Genomic DNA, 23,143 nt, shown 5'->3' with positions numbered 1-23,143 from the left:
ACTAGTAACTGAAAGTAATTTTTCCATATACAAGTCTTGGGGGAAAAGAGTCAAATTTTAATACAACAAGCCATGGCCAAATGCTCTCTCTGTGTCTCACACACATACACACACACACACACACACACACACACACACACACACACTTCTCTCCCTCCCCCCCCCCAATACACCCCTCCCTCCATCTCTCTCTTTCTCATACATATGCACACACAATCCCACATGCATCTTAGACCCTTGGAGTTAGTACTTACCTTCTACCCTTCAATTATGAACCATGTTTACAGCAATGACCCAAAGCATCAAATAATCTTCAGTCACAATATAAAGGCCAAACACATTTATCATACTATTTATATAGTGAGATAGGGTATAAAGGAAACTATTCTAGAAAATATGTCAACAGGAGTTGAAACTAGAAGGGTTTCTATTTAGCCAGTAATTCACAAGAATACTTTTAAGTTGAACCATATGAATTGCCACTTCTGTGATCTACAACTATGGTCAAGCAGCAGCAATATAATTTAACAATAATCTGGAGTTATTCCGATTGATTTTTTTTCTTCCATTAGTTTTTCCAAACCAAATTGTCATTGTTGGACTTTTCAGTGAGGAATGGCAATTGCTTTCAAAAGCACCAGTTTTATTTTAACATATTTTAGGTTGTGGTACTAACATATTTAGCAGGATTTGCAATATTGGTGACAGTAGAAGCTAATAGTGGTGATTTAGGCAGAATAAATCGTCAAATTATCCTAAAAGGTTCACCATGTCTTATGTTGTTTTGTTTGTAAAGGCCACCTGGATGTCGTGGCATTGCTCATTAACCACGGCGCAGAAGTGACTTGTAAGGATAAGAAGGGTTATACCCCCCTGCACGCTGCAGCCTCCAACGGACAGATCAACGTTGTCAAACATCTCCTGAATCTAGGGGTGGAGGTGAGCTATGTTTAATGCATCAACCCATGGTGTATTTGTGGGTTTTCTGTTGTTCTGAAATTGCATCCTGTTTGATTTTTAATTCCAGAGGGTAAAAAAAAAAAAAACCCCACCTTCTTTTCTAGCGTCCTGTCTTTTTGAGTTTACAGGGGCAATCAATGAAGGGCGATGGGGGCATATAGCAAGTAATGAAAAACCAGAAACAGGCTAACTTTCTGTATCAACATAGAGAATTATAAACATATATGTTGCCTGCAGTACATATTATTAACCTGTTGTTTTTTAAATAGGCTACGGTTCTTCATCCCACCTTCAGAATTCAGCCTTCTAAGTTGTGGTGTACATGCAGAAATCAAGGAGTGAGTGGCAGGGACAAACAGCAGAAATGTCCAATGCTGAGCTGGAGAAGTCAGCCCCATCCCAGCCTCCCTCAACTAGCAGAACAGGGGCAGTGTGGGGCTTTGGAACATCCCTGTCCCTGGAGGAAAGGAAAACCAAGTTGCAATGCTGAGACTGAGATAGTGAAACCCAGCGGTGCAGCAGTTCTGGGACAGCAGGAGAGAGCCCTGAGCTAAACCCCTAAGACAGCTCTTGGCTCTGAAGCTGGGACGTGGCCATGGGAGGTGTCAGACGGCAGAGCCAAACCAAGTGGCTTCTGAGCCCAACTCCTAGTTTAGAATCTGCAGCACCTCCCTGCATATCTCCCAACCCTTTGCTTCCCATTCTCTGTTGAGTTTTGGCTCTTTTCTTCCCTGATTCAGTTCTCCTCTGCCATTCTGAGGCAGTTTTGCCTTTCACTCTTTATCCCTTCCCTTGCTGAAAAATCTCTCCCCACGACTTGAAACCTCCAACTCTTCCTCCCAGTTCACTTTTTGTCACATTCACTTTTTGCTGTCTTTATCTTGGGATGACAGGCATTCCCAGGATGACCACACCGGGACAAGAGAAAGCTCTGAATAATTATGTTGGCAGATGGAAGTTTACTTCCCATAGTGTAGCCATTAGGCTTTTTTGTGGAAAATGCAATAAAGTGGCTCTGGTGATTTTACCCATCCTGTGTTGGACTCATTTGCAGATTGATGAAATCAACATCTATGGAAACACGGCCCTTCACCTCGCCTGCTACAACGGGCAGGATGCTGTAGTTAATGAGCTGACTGACTACGGTGCTAACGTGAACCAGCCCAACAACAGCGGGTTCACCCCTTTGCATTTCGCTGCTGCCTCCACACACGGTGCTTTGTGTCTTGAACTATTGGTAAACAACGGGGCGGATGTTAACATCCAGGTACGACATTCTCAGTCTCTCTCTGGGCTAAATACCTTTGCGTTGAGCCTCTGTGTGAGCAAAATCAACTGTTGTAAATTATGCCCTGTTTTAGTAAACGACAGCCTTGCCCTGTGTGGATGTGTTACAGAAACTTAGCTGTGTTGTTACCACAGAAGTGGTAGGACCAGCTGGAAGACACTGAGGGTCTAGCCACATGCTTTTGGTAGCTTAGTGAATGTTCTAGAGCAAATACTGGTCTCAGGGATGTTGGCTTGGCTTGGTTTCTAACACTGAGGTGAATGTTGAGCTAACATGGCAGAACTGCTTGAGAATCAAAAGGAAAGCCTAAGCCAATGATCTCAGGTCTGTTCCTAACCCTGGCATGGCCCTCCAAAAAGTTTCTCAGGTACTGTCCAATAGTAAACCCTAGGTAGTGGCTTTAGTAATGTAACATTGACCTGGACCTGATAGTCTTTATTCAGCACACTTACTGAAGATCATCTCGTGCCCTCTGTTTAGTTCGGAAGGAGTACTCCAAGATGAGATGTGAGCTCTGCCTTCAAGGAATTTACAGTACGGTAAGGAGATAGTGTGCTCAAGTGTTCATGAGGCAAGAGAGGAATGTGCTGAGTGGCACGAGACAATAATAGAGTGCTGCAAACTGTAAGAAGCAGTGCTTATTTCTCGAGGATCAAAAATGGAGCCTGCTTTTGAGCTGAGACTCAGAAGATTGATATCAGTTGATGTGAGGAGGGATAGAGAGAATCTGAGAGAGAGCACTCCAGGTAAAGAGAACCACATGAAAGGGTTTGGGAATTCTGGATAGGAAAAGCTCTGGGTAGACTCTAGGTTAGTAGTTAGCTCACTATAACAGGTAACCAAGAGGAACTTATGCGTGCAGCCCTCGCCATCCAGGTTACACCATTTGAATGCATTTAGGTTGTAGCAGAATATCCTGACCTGTACCAAGTGACCTTGTACTCATCCTCAGCTTCCCTTATCCCAAGCACACAGGAATCTTAAAGCAAGGTCCCAATGTGTTCTGCCTCTGCTTTTGAAAAATTACCATTCCTGAAATTCAATTTTAAGAATATTGGATCAATCTGTTTTATTTTTTTAAGATTTATTTACTTACTGAAGTAATCTCTCTACCCAACTTGCAGTTCAAACTCACAACCCCAAAATCAAGTGTCATACGCTCTACCAACTGAGCCGGCCAGGTGCCCGTGGATCAATCTATTTTAATGACCTTTCCCATTCACTATTAAAATCTTTTTACTTTTTTTGTTACAATTTTTAATAGTGAGGAAATATGAGACGAATTTTCAGAATGGTGATTTATTGTGCCTGAATGAAATGTATGAAAGAAAGTACCCAGGAGCAAGCTGAGATGTGACCTGACCAATGAAAGGGCTTATCAACTAGCTGAGGAGTTTGGGCTTCTATAAGCTGTGGGGACCAATACTCATTATAGAGGTCATGTGATCTAAACTGACAATTAGAAATAGTAATCTGGCCACACAACACCAGAGAAAAAATTGTATATATGACTACATAAATTTTTTTAATGTTTATATGGCAAAACAAAACAAACCCCCGAAAACAAAACAAAACACAACAAAAAAACGCGGACATAAACTAAATTGAAAGAGGAACAACTCAGAAGAATTTTTTCTGCAATACACATGATAAACAAAATGTTAATACATTTAATATATAAGGAGCTCATAAAAATCAATAAGAAAAAGTCTGATGGGGTGCCTGGGTGGATCAGTCGGTTAAGCATCTGACTTTGGCTCAGGTCACGATCACACAGTTTGTGGTTTCGACCCCACATCAGGCTCTGTGCTGACAGCTCAGAGATTGGAGCCTGCTTCAGATTCTGTGTCTCCCTCTCTCTCTGCCCCTTACCTGCTTGCGCTCTGTCTCTCCCTCAAAAATAAACATTAAAAAAAAAAAGTCTGAAAATCTTCTATAAAATCTGGGCAAAGGCCAATCACAAGACTGATAATACAATATCCATTAAACCTATGAAAAATATTCAGTATCATTAGTAACTAGAAAAATGCAAACTAACACACAGGTATATCTGCCTTTAAGATTGGCAAATATGAAAAAAAAGGAAAAAAGGAAAAGAAAAAAAGATTGGCAAATGTGAACAAGACTTGTAATACCTAGTGTTATCAGTGAAAAAATTAATATGCAGTAACTAAATATCTAATTTTTTAATTTAAAAAAGTATGTGTCTGGGTATGTGAATAAAAAGAGAAAAATATTTGGAATATATACCAATATAATATCACTGCAGAGAGGCAAAATTATGATTTGGGTTTTTAGTTTCTTTTTTATATACTTGTTTTAATCTTCTGATTGTGATACATGAGCATGTGTTATTTTTATATCCAGGTGAGAAAAAACTATTTTCATTTTTATAAAAAGAAAATTCAGGTGTAGTGGACCTAGAGAGAGGACAATTAGAGAATAAATGAAAGTCAATAAAACTGGTCTAGATAAGAAGCAATGAGCCCAGGAGAGTTGGGACAACCAACAGAGGAGAGAGGCTTCGCAGAAAGAAAATCAATGAAATTTGGATGGATAGGAGATAGAGGAATTGAAGACAAATGTAAGAAATGAAATCTGGTTAAGAGATAATACAGAATAGTAGTTAAGTATTCAGTTCTGAGGCTGGACTGCCTATATTCCAATCCTAGCCTTGACTTTCAGTAATTATGTAATCATAAACAACCTCTCTGTGTGTCCGTTTATCTGTAAAGTTGGGGAAACAGTAGCATCTTCTTCATGGAACTGCTGTGAGGACCAAACAAGTTACCTCACATAAATTACTTGGAACATTGTCTTCCACATGTCAAGCACTCAGTAAACAATTATCGTTATTAAGTGGGATGTTAGGAGAAAGAGTAGGCTTAGGAGGTAAAACTGGGAAGTTTAGTTTTTGAGAAGGTGATTTTGAGCCTTTGGTACAGTCTGAGAAAACCAACAATGGAAAATGTGATCCTCCAGCATGGGAGAGCAGTAGAAAATAGAAGAAAAAAAATTAGGCTGCCTCATTCACCCAGAGGTGATCGATAGTGGAGGCTCAGAGAAAAGGTTGAGGTCACCCAAGGAGAGAGTGCATGAGGAGAGGAAGGATGAAGGAAGGATGCCAGTAACCCTTTGGTCTTAGGATCAGGAAGAGGAGGAAGAGCCAGAGAAAGGGATGAAAAAAGAAGAGTTGGATAAGATAGAAAGGAAGTGGAGGGGAGTATAATGTCTTCATGAAGGTGGAAAACAGGCAGAAATGAAGAAGAGAGTGTTGAGTGGAGTCAATCCAGGGTGCTAGGTGGGGGTAAGAGACAAAGGGGCATCAAAGAGACTGAGGACCTGTAACCGAAGGTGGGAAGAGTCATCATATGGCGTTGAAGTCACAGAGGACAGTGGTGAGAAGGCAGGAGGTTTACAGGTGGCCAAACTTCTTGTCCCCAAAACTTGTGACACTTGTATTGCCATACTGGTATCTGAAGGAAATCCTTGAATTCTCCAAAGAAAGGAAAATTATTGAAGTTAAATAAAATAGCTCGCTTCACCAACCTTCAGTTAATTAATTCAAAGAGCTGTCTGATGTTCTCTATTCCCTCTTCAAACCACGCCAACTGGTGCTCTCAGTGTGCCTGAGAACAAGGCTAGAGGGCCACTTTCTGGCACACCTCCCTGCTTCTCCCAGTTAACTATGCTGTCTCAGTTTATGGCAGCCTTCTCTCCCATAAAATGTGCCTGGAAAGCATGACCACTTAATTTAAAGAATTAATTTTTCCTGTACACTGCTAATCATCAATACAATATGGAAATACCTTTTTTTTTTTTTTTTTAAATCTGAGACTTAGGTTTATGTAATAGCTGATCTGTGTAAGTGGGCCTTTGGTTCAAATCTAGCCTTCTCCTTCAGTCTCCTTCAATCTACTCTGTTTACATCGGATTTCCTTCTCTTGAATCCTCCTTCATGATTCCGGATTCACCCTGGAGCCATAATCTGTCTCCCATTTCCGTAGAGCCATTCTGTCTGACTCTGGAGGTAGCTTTCTAATGGAAGTTGTTATCTCTGTGTACCACAGTGCTCCTTGGATTTTGAAAGTGTTTGTAGATTCCAAGACAATTTGTATTTGTTTAGATCTTCCAGAGTTTGACAGAAATAGCATATTGAAATGCGGCCAATACCCATGCACATGTTCACGTTGTTTTCCTCTATCATTACAAAGTACTAAGAGTGACGTCTTCATGAGCAAGTACAAGATGATGGAGAGGGGAAGGAGGACGTGTGTCCACACATTTTACAATCCCTCGTTTTGCTTCGATTGACCATGGCCCTACCTCTGACTTTGTAGTGTTGGTTTAATTATGATAAAATAATAAAGACACAATACTTTATACAATAATCCATTGAAGGTTCACTTGTATTTTGCAAATAGGAAGAGCCCAAGAAGATACAAAATAATTTTTCTTCTCCATTGCACATTACATTGTAATTCTGTAGCATCTCAAAGCTCTTTTTGGAAGCATTCAAAATGTTAAAGAAGGCACTAAATACATAGCTATTCCAAATACTACTTAGATAGATTCAGAAATTACCATTGCCAGGTTTCCTGCCTCCAGGTCACTAGTATTCAGCCTGCCCATGGTCTGAATTCTTTTCCATCCGTGGGCCCTTAGTCTTTTTAGCCCTCAGACACTGGAGCTGAAGCCCATCACACATCTATTGAAGTGAACCAGCTCCCTTCTGTATATGTACCAGGTCTGAATTATAGAATGAGTTGCACAGCAGAGGTTAAAGGTGAAATGGGACAGGCGAGAGAAAGAAAGCAGTGATAAGGACATGACGACTTTGGAGAGGATGTGAGGAAAAAAGAGAGAAATGGATGAGGACTAACCATGTACCATCTCTGGCTTTTAGAACCATTTAAAAAATTGGACTATGTACGGCTTTTTGCAAATTAGGGTTTTATATTGCTCTTCCATTGAATTAGGAAGCCCTTTTGCGCTTCTGACACATTCCCCCTAACCCTTGCAGGCTGACCTTAATGTTATCTTCTAGATGCTCTATTGCCTTCCAGTAGGACCATTGAGCTGTGTGACTCCAGGAGACATGTGCCACAGACAACACAATGCCTTCAAGTTCCTGGGTAGTAAGATATGTCTGGGTTTAGGGAGGATTTGGGGGATGTTGGAGGATGAGGAAAGAAGGCATTCAAAGTGGAAGAAATGAAAGGATTTCTCAGGAGAATGGTGGTCAAGGAAATTGAGATACCCCATTTAGTGAAGGATATTTCATTCTGTCCTGGAAGAGTACTAATGTTTATAAAATATTCTTTATCTTTATTAGCTTTTCTTCATGAGCATGGCTGAACCATGCCTACATCAATAGAAGGGCTTCTGGCTTAATTTAAAAAAATTCTCAAAATAACAGAATTTTCCAAGCACTAACTACAATGGGGAAATGAGTCTAGAAATAAGAAAGAGACTAGGAATTAAGAAAAAAATCTTATAAAAGCAGAGACTTGAATAAATGGAAGAACTGAACATATCCTCTCTTTTGAGAATGCAAAGAATGTTTTATCCTTCTCTGAAGTTCTTAAAACAGCAGCAGTAACAACAAACACCCAGTGTGACAGATTTCTCAGGCAGATAATGAAACTCAGTAGGATCCCTAGTCTCAACCTGAGTATCCTGAGTTCTAACTTGTAAAGACTAAATAAAAAGTATTATCGATTGGACCTTCATTAGTTTCCAATGGCTTTTTGAAATAGCAAGTTCCCTTTACATCCATGCCATATAAACATAATTGTTCCCAAATGGCTGCCATGATTCTCTCAATGCTTCCTGGCCCCACCTCCGGCCACCATATCCCTAAGGGGGAAAAATCAGCTAAGGACTGGACTCAGTGGTTGATGAACCCAGGCAAAGATTGATCTGATATAGCTGTCGTTTGTATTTTATGAAAATTTGGTTGTCCTATTTATTTGTCCCCTTACCAAATGCACAACCACTCCATGGGAGAAAAGGGTGCAGTGTTTTCTGTCCCTGAAATGGAACCAGCATTGTCAATGGCAAGATACAGAAACCAGTTATTTCTGCTTTGGTTCTCTGGCTGCAGTTTAGGTAGTTAACAGCCTTTAAGCTATTTTCTAGACACAGAAAAGTTCTTAGCTAAATATTTATAAAGATATTATCTAAACACTGAAATATTTATGGTTTTATATATATTTAACTAAATGCTAGTTAGTTATGTTTTAAATTAAATTTAAGAGAAAATATTGGAGCAAAATTTAAAGAAATAGCACCACCTAGAGACAAGTTAATGTCAACTCTGCCATTTCTGCAATTGTATCCTTATTCTCTTGGTTGCTGATCCTTTTCCTCTAAAAATATCATTTCAGTAAAGCCTCAAGCTTACTTCCATCTTCCTTTCTTAATCTTTTCTGACTCAGCTTATAATCATATAAGGATCCTATTTTCTCCCATCTTCCTGTTGACTTTTCACTATAAAGATTATTTTTCAACTGATGCACTTACTGCTCTGATTAACTCTTTCCTTGGCACAGAGTGTGCATAACTCCTTTCTTACTTCCTAAGGGATGGACTTTTAGGATATAATAAAAATTCTTCTGTTAAACCCTTGTGGTTTTTATAAGCTATTCCAGCCCACAGTCTAAAGCCTTTTTATGGCTGCATAATATTCCTGTGTGTGTGTGTGTGTGTGTGTGTGTGTGTGTGTGTGTGTTTATGTACCACATTTTCCTTATCCATTCATCTATTGATGGACAATTATGTTGTCTCCATATCTTGGCTATTGTAAATAATGCTGTAGTAAAAGTAGGGGTGCATATATCTTTTTAAATTAGTGTTTTCATTTTCTTTAGGTAGATACCCCATAGTGGAATTACTAGATCATGTGGTATTTCTGTTTTTAAGTTTTTGAGGAACCTCCATACTGTTTTCCACAGTGACTGCACCAATTTGCATTCCTACCAACAGTGCATTTTAAAGCACAGGTATATGGGTTTCATTTCAAAAATGAATTTGCATTTTTGACATCTCATATTTAACCTCAGACTTTGGAAAATGTTCCTCCTGAGACTTAGAAAAATAAAGTGCATGTATTTCTTTCTCTTCTTCTTTTTTTTGTTAACAATACCTGAATGAAAGGATACATTCTGTCCTTTGGGGATACTTAATATTTTCTTTTTGGTATTATTATTTTCAGATGAATTCCTATAAATGGCTATTTCTTAATGAATATGTAGGACTTTAGTATTTGGCATAATAATGATCACTATATAGATTTTGTACATTTTTCATGTTTTTGCTTAATCTCCGTCCAGGAGTTCTATCATTTATATCTTGAATAATAAAGACGTGTAAATTCAGCACCTTTCCAGGTGATCATTAAAATGGCAATTTGTTAAACCATTGCATGTTGTAATCCTGTGATTTCTAATGAGTTAAATGAAGCATGCATTTCTGTTTTGGAACAATAAAAAGTTGTGCTATGGAATTCGAGTATAGGAAATGGTGGAGGGTTCCAAGTCTGTTTTGAGAGTTACAGTCATTTATAGCAGCATAGTCAATGTTAGGTCAAACAGGGCCAAGCCAGTTAACACATCATTTGTCTTTTCTCATATACTTTTGACAAAAGTTGGAAAAAAAAAAAAACCACCTTTGAGGAAACTGTCTTCATCAGTAAATCACAGGAGAGGAAAAAAACATTTTGGATGACTGTTTCAGTTTGAAACAGGATAGTTTAAAAATTATCAGTGTAACTAGACATTTCACATTTCCTCTCTAAAATAATTTTCACTTCTTGGGGCGCCTGGGTGGCTCAGTCCATTAAGCATCTGCCTTCAGCTCAGGTCACGATCTCACAGTTTGTGAGTGCAAGCCCCACATTGGGCTGTACGTGCAGAGCCTACTTCAGATCCTCTGTCCCCTCCCTCCCTCTAGGTCCCTCCCCCACTTGTAGGCATGTGCTTACGCTCTCTCTCTCTCTCTCTCTCTCTCAAAAAATAAATAAAACTTTAAGAAAATAAATAAAATGCAATGTTATGCAGTCACTTGAGGCTTCATATATATTTTACCTTTTGCTTTCAAAATTATCATTGGCTTATAATTTTTTATCGTATTTTTAAAAAATTAAATTGTTTTTTTCAAGGCATTGGCAGTAGTATTCATAGGAATGTTTCAGATTGGTGTCACTGATCAACTGTTTCTCTCTCCCTCATTTTTTAGAGTAAAGATGGCAAAAGTCCACTGCACATGACAGCTGTCCATGGAAGGTTCACACGGTCACAAACTCTCATTCAGAATGGTAAGAGAGATTCTTCCGCAGTGTTGTTTTTTGAACAGTGTCCTGATCTGAGCTTGTCTGTCAGTTATCTGGACATGAAAGATGATGCTCTGTTTTAGATAATGGTCTATTTTATGAAGCTTAGATTTACACCGTCCTTTGATGCACTTTGCTAAAAGCTCTTTATCAGACATATCATCACCATCCAGCTTAGGAGCAAGAACATAAAGCCACTATTTCTCAGTTAATTCCCAGTCAGTCAAAGAACATATGAGTTTCGAAACTGGAAATGATGTCCTTGTATGGGCTCAAGGTCCTGCATTCTTCACTCAGAAACTAATACAAATAACTATCATACATTTTCTAGCAGCAAATCGTATTATTTTTAAGTTTTAGAATTCACCATAGTTTGCTAAGTTAAACCTCTTTAAGTTATTTAGACAAAGGTAGGAAAAATGAGATGATTCAGAGGAAAAGCAATTAAGTGCCTGATATAAAGGATGATAAAGTCACAGGCTTGATAGAAACCTTGGAAAGTCACGTAACCTAGTAATTTTCCAGGCTCACTTGGAAAGGTGTACTTGAACCACGGGGTTGTCTCTGTAGCCAAAGTACTAGGGAGTATCACTTCACATTATGGTTTATAATACTATTATGGGTTGTGGCCAGCATCTGTGAGTGGATTGACCTTGACCACAGTAGAACTACTGCTTTCTTAGCAAATCTTAGACACAATAAAAAAAAAAAAAAACAGGTTTAGTGCAAAATTTGTGCTGACATTCCAGGTAAGTTCAGCAGTTCCTAAACTATCTTTAGTTGACCCACGTTTGTACTTTTTAAAGTTTTGGCATTAGTCAACTTCTTGGACCCGTCTTTTTCTCATCTTTATGAACTTTGGATGAATTGTTAGTGGTACTATGTTATATCTTAGATACCGAAGTCATAAAACCAAAAAGTCATTTGACATTTGGATGGAAGATCAGCCAGGAAAATTACGCTTAGGAAGCAAAATATCTGCAGCAGAGCGAAGGAAATTTATAAGCATTTCAGTGTAACTATAGGGAAAAATAAACCCTGACAGGTTTCCAGTGAACAAAGGAAGATAAAATGAAAATTAGTTGCATAACACCCATTAATTCTAATTTGAAATATGAGGTATGTCTTTGACATTCAGTTGATTGAAAGGGCCACATTAGTTGTTTTGTTTTGCTTGAAGTAAACAAGGGGAGGTGGGGAGTGACCCTCGAAACTCTCTTTCTCACACTTTCCTCATCACACATGTTTCTCAACTGTTTTTTCAGAAATAGTGTCCACTGCCTTAAAAATAAATGAGACTAGGGTGATTTTTGGATCCATTTTTTAAAATTTAGTGTGAATTTGGGGTGCCTGGGTGGCTCAATCGGTTAAGCGTCCAACTCATGATTTTGGCTCAGGTCATGATCCTGCAGTTCATGAGATTGAGCCCACATTGAGCTCTGTGCTGACAGTACAGAGACTGCTTTGGATTCTCTTTCTCCCTCTCTCTGTTTCTGATCCCACCTCTCAAAATAAATAAATAAACTTAAAAAATAAAATGTAGTCTGAATTTAATCAATAGGCCTTACTTCTTTGGTATAAAAAGCTTTGCTTCCTGTTAAAGCATATTCAAGAACCAGTGATCAGATCAAAGAGAGAGTAAGTTTTCTCTTTGTGCGTACTGCCTTCCTACAGGTCCTTCCCTGTGGCCAGACCATACTGACCATCTCCTTTATATCAAGCCCATGACGCATCTCCCCGTGTAACGTTAGTGTGCTGACAGCAGTCTGGGGGTGTTGCTGGCTGTTTTGACCTCTCCAAAAGCCATTCCAGTGGACTTGAAAGACTTCCATGCCCTCTCCAGACATTGTTGCTAGATTTTTGAGTTGCGATGAGACCTGAAAGAGAACCCATCTCTTGTCCTCTATGATCAAGGAGCTTGTTCAGAGCCTCATTCTTGGCTGGCCTGGAATCTTACTTGTGAGTTGGGTGGGGTCCAGGGGCCTGAAATGATGAAGATATGGTGGCAATAATACATAGCCCATTATATATAATGATACAGCTAATGTTCATTAAGTGTTCACACTGCCAGGTGCTTGAGTAAGCACTCCACATAAATCCTTTCAACCACCCCATGAGAAAGAGGTGCTGTTGTCATCCACATTTCAAAGATGGGGAAACTGAGGCATGGAGGTTGTCACTTCTGTCAGGATACATGGCAGGTTTGTTGAGGAACAGGGATTGGAACACAGCCAGTCTAACATCAGAGACCGAACTCTCAAACACTACACTTACAAATGCATCTCTGGATGCACGGTGGCATATATTTTTTAAATTTTTTTTTAATTTTTTTAACGTTTTATTTATTTTTGAGACAGAGAGAGACAGAGCATGAATGGGGGAGGGGCAGAGAGAGAGGGAGACACAGAATCAGAAGCAGGCTCCAGGCTCTGAGCCATCAGCCCAGAGCCCAACGCGGAGCTCGAACTCATGGACCGCGAGATCGTGACCTGAGCCGAAGTCGGACGCCCAACCGACTGAGCCACCCAGGCGCCCCAAATTTTTTAATGTTTATTTATTTTTGAAGGAAAGAGAGACAGAGCATGAGTGGGGGAGGGGCAGAGAGAGAGGGAGACACAGAATCTGAAATGGGCTCCAGGCTTTGAGCTGTCAGCGGCAGAGCCCGACGCAGGGCTCAAACTCACAAACCATGAGATCATGACCTGAGCTGAAGTTGGTCGCTTAACCGACTGAGCCACCCAGGTGCCCCGCACAGTGGCATATTTAAAAAAAATTTTTTTAACTTGAATTATTTATTCTAAGAGTCACATATCTGGAGTAGAGTCGTCCCTGTGGAAGGATGATTTGCCATTCTCTTCTGTCAGCTGACAATTCTTTGCATTCATTACACATCTGAGAACTGTGAGTTCTTCCATCTGACATTTTCAAAAATGCCCTTAGGGAGAAGAATAGGACGCTCTTTTCTTTCCTGTTGTTTGCTGGCTTCCTTCTGGGAAGAATCCAGAGGCTCACACCCCGGACCTGGTGTCTGTCCTCCAGAATGGGTCACTGCACAACTGGACTCGGAATGCTGGTCCCACGCGGGGACATCAGTTGGCTCCCTAAACCAACTGAGCATACTCCTGAGGAACATTCTTTGTGTTTATTTATTTGTTTTGTTACATCACCCTGGTGTTTGGACTTTGTACGGCATTTCTCTACTTCCCTGACTATTCTCTAGTCAAGAGTTATTAGTTCTTCATAACTTTGTTTTTCCAGGATCATTCAGCATTGGTGAGACAGTTGTGAAAAAAGAACAAAAAGAGAAACAAACAGAAAACACACACACACACACACACGCACACACACACACACACACACACCCCTCTTTTATTTTTATAGGTGGTAGCGGACTACCTCTGAGGTTCAATCATGTTGTTTGTTGTCTGAAGGTATGTTGCCCCAGCCACTGTGTGACACTGTGTGATACCGGGATGCATGTGATCCAGCCATTTGCACTAGGCAGCTGCCTCAGACGCTGTGCAGCAGGTTATAAGAGTTCAAATGTGATGTTTGCTTCATGGAAGCTTTAAAAATAGAGTTTAAAAAGGAAGAGTCAAGTGATAGGTTAGGATGATTCATTGTGAGATTTTTGACCTTTTGGCTCACAATACTTTTGAGGCAATTTAATAAGATGACCATTCTTTTTATTTATGCAGGAAAAACTAACTTCAGAGGAATGTTTAGATAATGCTGCATAAATTATCCTTTCTGACATGCTTGGCATACTTCTAAATTCACGGATGTTTATTTTCCTCACTAATTATCAGTAATCAATTACCAGCATTTAACTTGCAACCATCAAATGAATTGTAAAGGTATTTAATTTACAATCCAGACAAATCTTAAAGATTTTCAGGTGAAAATGGAAAGGTTTGGGGAATAACTATAAAATAGAAATTCACGGGGCACCTGGGTGGCTCAGTCGGTTGAGCGGCCGACTTCGGCTCAGGTCACGATCTCGCGGTCCGTGAGTTCAAGCCCCGCGTCGGGCTCTGTGCTGACAGCTCGGAGCCTGGAGCCTGTTTCGGATTCTGTGTCTCCCTCTCTCTGACCCTCCCCCGTTCATGCTCTGTCTCTCTCTGTCTCAAAAATAAATAAACGGTAAAAAAAAAATTTTTAAAAAATAGAAATTCATTCATCTAGAGGTCCTACTTTAATATAAAACATATTTCTGAATAACAAATACAATCTTTATTTTTCCACTAGTTAAGATGTTTTTCTGAAATATATTTTAAATGACAACAAATGCATATGTGGAAAGTAATTAAATATATGTTTCTAGTTTTAAATTGACTTATAAAATGGTAGTAACAACAGGAAGAAATTTATCAACTCAGCCCCTTACCTTTTCCAATATTTTTCACTCTTTTCTTTACCTACCCAATATTGGACATATTTGGGGCTAATAAACACGAAGGCTGTAACACTTCTTAAGAAAGGTTTGGTGCCTCTTGGCTAGGAAGGACATGGAGTGATGCAGTATTTGTCCAGAGCAAAGGTTTCTCTGGAGTCTGGGAATCTGCCTCTCTCATCTCCCTGGATCAGCTCTGGGGGCTGGTGGGGGGGGGGGGGGGATCTTTCAGGCAACCACTGCAGGCAGTTCTTAGATACATGGGCCCTGGATTGCTCTGAGGCAACAGTATTGCAAATAGTTTCACGTGTGTCAGTTTATTGTCAGGATATGGGGAAAACCTTTCTAACCTCAATGCAAAATCTAAATAGTATAATAGAAAAGTCATGAATTCCAAAAATTCAGACTAAAAAACAAAGAAAAATGAAAATCTAGGGTGAAAATATTTGTAATACGTATTACTGGTAAATGGTGAATCTCCTACATATTTTAAGAGTCCTTGAAAATCAAGGAATAAAAAAAACTATACACGTACACACACACACTTAGAAAAATGGTCAAAAGCCATGAATAAATAGTTCATGGAAAAAGATAAATAGTCTTCAGTATAGGAAAAGATGCTCAACTTTCTTATTATGAGAAATGCAAATGAAGACTACACTGAGATAGTACTTCCCTCCATCACATGGCAGGTATTCAAAGGCTTGATTAGGCTGTGGGGAAAAGGCACTCTCATACATGGTTCATGTGAACAGTAAAATGGCACAGCACCTGAAGGAAGAAATATGGCAAAATTGAACAAAACTACACAGTTCTTTCTTTGACCAAGAAACTCCCTTTCTAGGAATTTACCCTGAAGATTCACCCCACAAATAGGAAACAACATATGCATGAGTTTATTCACTGCAGCATTCCTGATAATAGCAAAATGATATTTACTACCTAAATGCCCACCCTACCAGGATAAGTAGTATATCCATGCAATGGAAAACAATAAGGCTGTATAAAAATAAGGAAGACCTCCAAGAAGTGATTTGTAAAAGTATATTTAGGAGGTTTTCAGGGTATATTGTTAAGTTTTAAAAAAGCAAGGTATAAAGAGTCTGTGTGTTTACTTTTGCCAAGAGAAACAAAGAAAGCATAAACCAAAACTAATGGAAATGATTAGTGCAGGATGTGGTTGAGAATGAAGTGGAAGGGATGGAAATCAGAGTGAGGCTTTTAAAGAATATAATTTTGACCTTTGAATGTTTTACATGTTGGTAAAATGAAATCAAAAGCTGGTAAAATTTTCGAAAACAGACAGAATCCAATGAACTATGTATCAAGTTGATAATATAAGCATCCACAATAAAGAATTCAGGTAACTTTTGAACAAAGTACTCCCTGTTTATGTTAAAATCCTCGCAGGAAACTTTGTTGGGAAATAGGATATTTGCACAGTCTTGAAGTACCACCCACAAATTGCTTGTTAATTACAAAGGGGAAAAGACATTTTGCGGTGGAGAGTTCTGGTGGGTGTCACCTTAACCAAGTAACCAAGCCCCCCCTTTTTTTATTGTGTTAAAATATATATAACATAAAAATCTACCATTTTAACTGTTGTTAACTGTTAAGTTCAGTGGTGCTAACTACATTCACATTTTGTGTAACCAACACCACTGTCCATTTCTAGAACTTTTTCATCTTTCCAAACTGAAACTGTGCGCATCGCATAATCAAAATTTGCATCATCTAGTTGAATATCCTGACCTTATATGTGTGCTGTGGGATGCAATGGGAAGTGCACATCAACTCTCGGGTGTTCTTGCCAAAAATTCAGCCGGAATCTAATCGAGGAAATAATCAGACAACTCCAGAATGCAGGATATTCCACACAATTCCTGGCTTGGCCTCCAAAGATATCAATGACATAGGAGATGAGTGAATGAATGAATGGCAGGAGGATTGTTTTAGATTAAAGGAAACTAGAGGGACAGGACGACAGAATGGTAGCAGAATCTTTTATTGGATCCTGGACTTAAAAATAATAACAGCTATAATATGCATTTTGAGGACAACTGGAGAAATTGGAATATGTTGTATGTTACATAAGATTGTGATATCAACATTAAATTTCTTAAGTGTACTAACAGAATTGTAGTTGTGTAGGAGAATGTCTTTGTTCTTAGGAGTGAAATGTTACGATGTCTAACTTATTTTAAAATGGTTCCTCAAATAAATGAATAGATAGACTGACTGTATTTACATATATATTTATGAAAAGGGGAGAGAAAGAAAGAAATGTAGTAAAACAAAAAGCTGGGGGAAAAGAAGACAAAATAAAATAAATGAAAATACTGTATTATTAAAGGGACTATTGGTGATTAATGTGATAGTTTTTATAAATGTAGAGATTTTCATTCCATAGTTTATGCATTTATTCATTTTACTCATCATGTTTTAAACCAAATACTCAAACTACATAAAATATTTTCCTTAACTGTCTATTCTCTTTGGTTCATATGCTTTAATATAAAGTTTTTATAAAAGTTTTATAAAGTTTTAATGTAAAGTTTTTAATCCAGCAGGTAAAAGTAAAATGGAATGTATCTTCAGAATTACATTTTATGGAATTTGATTACACTGTTCCTTCAAAGCAGGAATTCAGTTGTTAAGTTTTTAGATCTTTAGATTTTTTTTTGTTTATTTTTGAAAGTCAGAGAGACAGAGCGTAAGTGGGGGAGAGACAGAGAAAGAGGGAGACACAGAATCTAAAGCAGGCTCCAGGCTCCAAGCTGTCAGCACAGAGCCCGACACAGGGCTTGAACCCGTGAACTGTGAGATCATGACCTGAGCCGAAGTCGGACGCTCAACTGACTGAGCCACCCAGGTGCCCCTGGATTTTAGATCTTTAAATAAGACAATATGGAAAGACTCTTCCAGAGCATTTCTAATAGACTTCCCTCTACGTAGATTTAATAACACTACTACTTTAGATGGTGACCTGATCCCTGTAAAGACATTCTTGTACTTCAGAATAGAGATGTATACAGAGGGGAAAAGAAATCAACATTTGGACAACAGGAGTGACTAGCACAGAATGTAGTGTCTGAATCAACCTGAATCCTTATGTTATCCTGTTTTAAAACATCTCTTTCAGGTGGTGAAATTGACTGTGTGGATAAGGATGGCAACACTCCTCTCCATGTGGCTGCAAGATACGGTCACGAGCTTTTGATTAACACCTTAATAACCAGCGGAGCTGACACAGCCAAGTAGGTTACTGCAAAAGGGATTCTGCCATGCAGTAGATCATTTCCATTTATCTAGGTTAAGGCAGATCTGTACCATTGTGCTAAATACAAATTAAATTTAAACTGAATTAAGGGACTTTAAATGATGGATGCAAGGAAGAGCCAATTTTATTTTCAGCTACATCAGTGGTTTTAACCAAGAGGACTTGAACTCTATTCCTAACTCTACTTTCTAATATTCTGTTCTTTCCAATGTTTATTGTTAGTTAAGCAGAAAGCTAAAACATAATTGGACAAATTCAAATTTTATTCAGGCTGATTGCTTGGTTTTAATGATATAATTATGGGGTACAGTTGAGTCAATCTGCTACATTGGGAAGGGGGACCTGACTTCATTTTACATTTCAATTCAACAAGAATATACAAAGCAGCTGTATAAGTCTGTCACAATGTGGGGTGTGATGGGAAATTTCAGAAATAAGTCACCTGGTTGGTACCTTCAAGGAGCTCATAATTTTGTTGGAGGCCCAAGGGCCTCTTAAGACAAAGAACCATGCAAGATAGTATATAATAAAGTTATATGAAGCAGGACGTAAGTGGCAAAATGTTTGGTGCAGACAATATATACCATAGAATGTAGCCATGAAGGAGAGAGTTCAAAGGTGGCCCAAGTTTTCAGAAAAGCCTTTAAGCAGAAGGTGAGTTTTAGGTAGGCTTTGAAGGATGACAATGATTTGGGTAGAGCAGAAGGCAGCAGACATCCTGAGCAGGGAGGAAAGCAGGAACGAGAGTCACAAGAGTACAGTTCCACGATTCTCTGCCCTGAAGTTGTATCATGTTGCAAGGGAGCCCAGGTTTTCACGGGCGCTACCTGGCTCCAATCCAAGCTACCTTGCGTATGAACTGTGTGACCTTGAGCCATTGCTTAAGGCAATGTCTTAAGTCTCTGTGCTTTGGTTTCCTCGTTTCAAAAATGGAAGTAATAATAGTACTTGCCCATGGGCTTGTTATGAGGATTAAAGGACATAATTATTAGTAAATCTCTCTGCTATAGGTTAATATCTGTATGAGTTACATAAATATATCTGCTAACATTATCAAACAAGATAATCCATGTTAAAAGCTCTTTGAAGAGTGCCTAGCACATAGGAAGCTATCAGTAACTGTTTTTTGTTTTATTACTTAATGATATGTAGTAGAACCAAATTAAAGAGAGTTTTAAATGACTGAATGAAGAGTATAGCTTTGATCACAGAGACTGTGGGAAAGAAAAACTAGATGTTCAGGAAAATGATATAAGGACAGTGTAACGTAAGGAATTCCATTTTATCTGCCAAGTGTTGTGCAACAGAATTGAAAATCTTGCTTGAGGATGAGCTGAAATTTAAATAGTCCATGGAAGGCATCAGTGGGTTCCAGAGACCTTCTGGGACCCCAGTCCAGTGGTGGGAATAAGATCCAGAGCAGATGACTACGGTATTGTGAGGTTTGCACCATGCTATGGGAATAGGCAGGGAGACGCTGACTCTGTGGGTTTCACAAAAGAGGGGGCATTTCAGCAAAAGGAAGGATGGATAGGTGTTTGCCAGGAGAACAAAACTGTGTGAGGTTAAAAGATAGAGGGAAAGCAAGAAAGGCCATTCCAGGGAAAGGGAACAGTATTTACAAAAGCACAAGCATGTGCATGTGTTGAAAGCAGATTCCATGCTTGGCTTATCTGAGGTGTGTGGAGGAATGGAAAGAAATTAGGTGCAAAGGCAGGAAGAGCCACATCTTGAAGGACCTTGCATGTCCCACTAAGGAGTTGGATTCTGTTCTGAGGCATTCGGAAACTGTTAAAGAAGTCTAAGTAGATGTAGGGACGTTTGTGTCTAATGATCCCATTTGTATGTGAGGAAGATCACTCTGACAATAGCCCGGACGTGCAAGAGGTGGTCCAGACCAGAAACACGTGGCAGTCTCTTGCAAATGTCCAGGGAGGAAAAGACGAGGGCTTGGGCTCAGGACGAGGCTGCGGGGGGTGGAAAGAGAGGGACATGCTGACCAATAGTAAGAGCAGTGGGCTGTCTCCTTTCAGAATAAAGGACCTTTTTGACTGGGATATTGCAAGCTGAAAGAAACAGTTCAGTCTTGTGGAAAGAGTGCTCTTACCAGATTCTGAGTCCTGAACCAGATCATGGCTCCCCAAAGCCAGAGACTGTAAATGCTCAGTGTTCATTAAGCAGAAGTAGACTATCTAGACACATGCACTTCACCTGTGATATGTTAATATTTTCAGTGGTACTTTTATTTCAACTTAGGGTTACTTGGGGAGTTTTAACCAAACAACCATGATTTTCTGATTTTCTTTCAGATTTGGATCCACATGAGGGATAAACGGGGCCCACTACTTATTTAAAATTTCCCAAAATACATTTACTCAATAAGCACAAAGTTCATTTCTGGGTAATGATTTTGACTTCACTTTATGCAAACACACACCATGTGGCTAAAGTGCCTTAGAGATGGCATTGTTGTTCAAGTAGCCTTTCCTTCCATTGACTGTGCTGTGTCCTGGGGATGCCACTGAGGCAAACATTGTCCCAGCTTCAAAGAGCCACATCTGCTTTTGTCACAGAATATCTGGGGATAAGAATGCTCCCTGCAGTGGGGGGGCCTGGGTGGCTCAGTTGGTTAAGCATCTGACTCTTGGCTTCAGCTCAGGTCATGATCTCACGGTTCCTAAGTTCGAGCGCTGCATCGGGCTCTGTGCTAACAGTGCAGAGCCTGCTTGAGATTCTCTCTCTCTCCCTCTCTGTCTGCCCCAGCCCCACTTGGGCTGTCTCTGCCTCTCTCAAAAGAAATAAACTTAAAAAAACAACAAAACAAAACCAGAAGGCCTCCTGCAGCAAACTGTGGTTCATTAGGCTGCAATCATGTGTGTTGTGGTGTGTGTGTTTGTGTGTGTGTGTGTGTGTGTGTGTGTGTGTGTAGTGCATGGGGAGAGAAATCACTTGAGGGGGAATATCAAAATGAGGTGTGAGGTGGGGGTAGTGTTGGAGAAGATTAACTTTGCTAAAGGCCTCCAGAAAATCATTGCATGATCTCTGGGCTCCTTGTAGATCTATGTAGAGTAGCTTATTAAAGAGGAGGAAAGTAGGACTTTGCTTCTATAAATAAGAAAACAAACAAATCGTATTTATGAAAATTAACCTATCCTCACTCACAAACAATATGACCAAATGTATTTTAAAAGATCTCCATATGACAAATGCTATGGTCCTTACTTTCTTATGAATTTATTGGAACCTCATTCTAGGGCCAAATGAATGTTTTTGGTATTCTTTTTCCTTGTCTGAACGTCAAGTCAGAGCACTTCTGCAACTTGACTCAGTGCTCACGCAACTTTATGTGGTGTCAAAGCCCTTTGGTTTTTCTTCTTTAAGTTTTTTAGGTTTGGGGCACTTTTCTCTGGGATTTTAATTTGTCTTCCACCTTACTGATTATGCTCTCACGTGTTTTTCTGCCTCAACCACAGCAAAATTAGGGGTATTACAGTTACACAGGTAACTGGTTCCAACATCTGTTCATTCACTAAATGTTTGTTGAAGGTCTGTGAAGTATAACCCCCTGTGTCCGTTTCTGGGGTTACAGAATTCCCTGCCCTCAAGGAATTTATAATTCCACTGGGGGCAAGAAATAAACAAGCAGTTACAATCATGCATGCAAAGTGTGATGCCAGAATAATCGCTGGGTGCTACTGGATACAGAACATATGTGGGACATGGCAGGGCTGGGGGTGGGGTTTCCGGAAGGAGCAATGGTTACTGAAGATTGCAAGGTGTATAGTGATGAGTTAGGTCATGGGAGTCTGCAGATCTTAAGTGTAGACAAATTGTTTTTATTATAGTGTTACTTGAATATGTATAAACGTAAGACTAGATAGAAACTCCTTAAGCTTTTGACTCTATTTTATCAATAAATCCAAAAAAAAATTACAAAACACATGCAAACAGCACTCAACTTTAACAGGCTTACAGTAGTAGCAAACATTCATGAGTGCTTACTCATGCTAAGTGCCACTCTGAGGAGGAATTACCTTCAATTACCACAACAACTCCATGGAGTAAGTGATATATTATTGCCATCTTATAGGTGAAGTGAATGAGGCACAGAGAGGTTCAGTTACTTGCCCACGGTCACAGAGCTTGTGAGGGGCTGGAAATGAGACTCTGTGCATCTGGATCTGGAGGTGAGGCTCCTCAGCAAGAAGCTTGCTGCCTCTCTATGTAGTGGACGATGTGATAGTGCACAATTTGCCAAAATTCAATCACCATTTCCATGGAGTTGTCCTGGTGGCCAAGGTGCTGACTCTTTAGAGGTCAGTACATGCTGTGGGAGTAGAGGTTTTGCAGTGGCTTCAAACGCAATAGAGGGACCGTGGGCTCGTCACACAACACAAAGGCCAACTACTGCCAAATTCGGTACATATAGAAGGCTCAGCATACTGCATTATCACTGGCCCTTCCCAGGTCCAGACATCATTTGTCTATTAAGTCCACCTTTCTTCTGTTCTTATTGGCCCCTGCCAATCACAGTAGTTCCACATGGCAGCACTGTGACCCTGAATACAGACTCGGGCGCTGACATCTGGCGGAGGTCTGTGGTAAGAAGGTGGTTGTTGAGGGAAGCCAAAATATGCTTTTATACCACTTGCTTTAGGTTATCATCAAAAGGAAAAGAGAGTTTAACAATTCCCACGGAGAACTCTTGAAAGCCCAAAGGTATTTCCAGTGGCCTCCAGAGATGCACTAACTGGTTTGAGAAAGGCTACAAGGAGCCAGGCAGAAGGATGAATTTCAAGAGGGGACCTGCATGTACCAAACAAAGCCTGGGCAGGAATGAGCCTTGGTTCCTCCAGGACAAAGGGATAGAAGTCCACTGAGATTCTAGAA

General features: G+C 39.7%; 1 protein-coding gene across 7 annotated transcripts in view; it reads left to right on the top strand.

The window, feature by feature from the left end:
* Positions 1-23,143, top strand: part of ANKRD44 (ankyrin repeat domain 44) — a 227,656-nt gene that overhangs the window by 74,119 nt on the left and 130,394 nt on the right. For all 7 annotated transcript variants that reach the window (XM_015543192.2, XM_015543193.2, XM_042994983.1 and 4 more), the window contains exons 7-10: positions 797-939; positions 2,015-2,227; positions 10,487-10,565; positions 18,116-18,230. In XM_015543192.2, the coding sequence (XP_015398678.2) occupies positions 797-939; positions 2,015-2,227; positions 10,487-10,565; positions 18,116-18,230 (550 nt within the window). The remainder of the gene's footprint in view (positions 1-796; positions 940-2,014; positions 2,228-10,486; positions 10,566-18,115; positions 18,231-23,143) is intronic.

Source organism: Panthera tigris, chromosome C1, assembly GCF_018350195.1.
Source record: "Panthera tigris isolate Pti1 chromosome C1, P.tigris_Pti1_mat1.1, whole genome shotgun sequence".
NCBI classification, from domain to species: Eukaryota; Metazoa; Chordata; class Mammalia; order Carnivora; family Felidae; genus Panthera; species Panthera tigris.
This window is presented reverse-complemented; position numbering and strand designations above follow the sequence as displayed.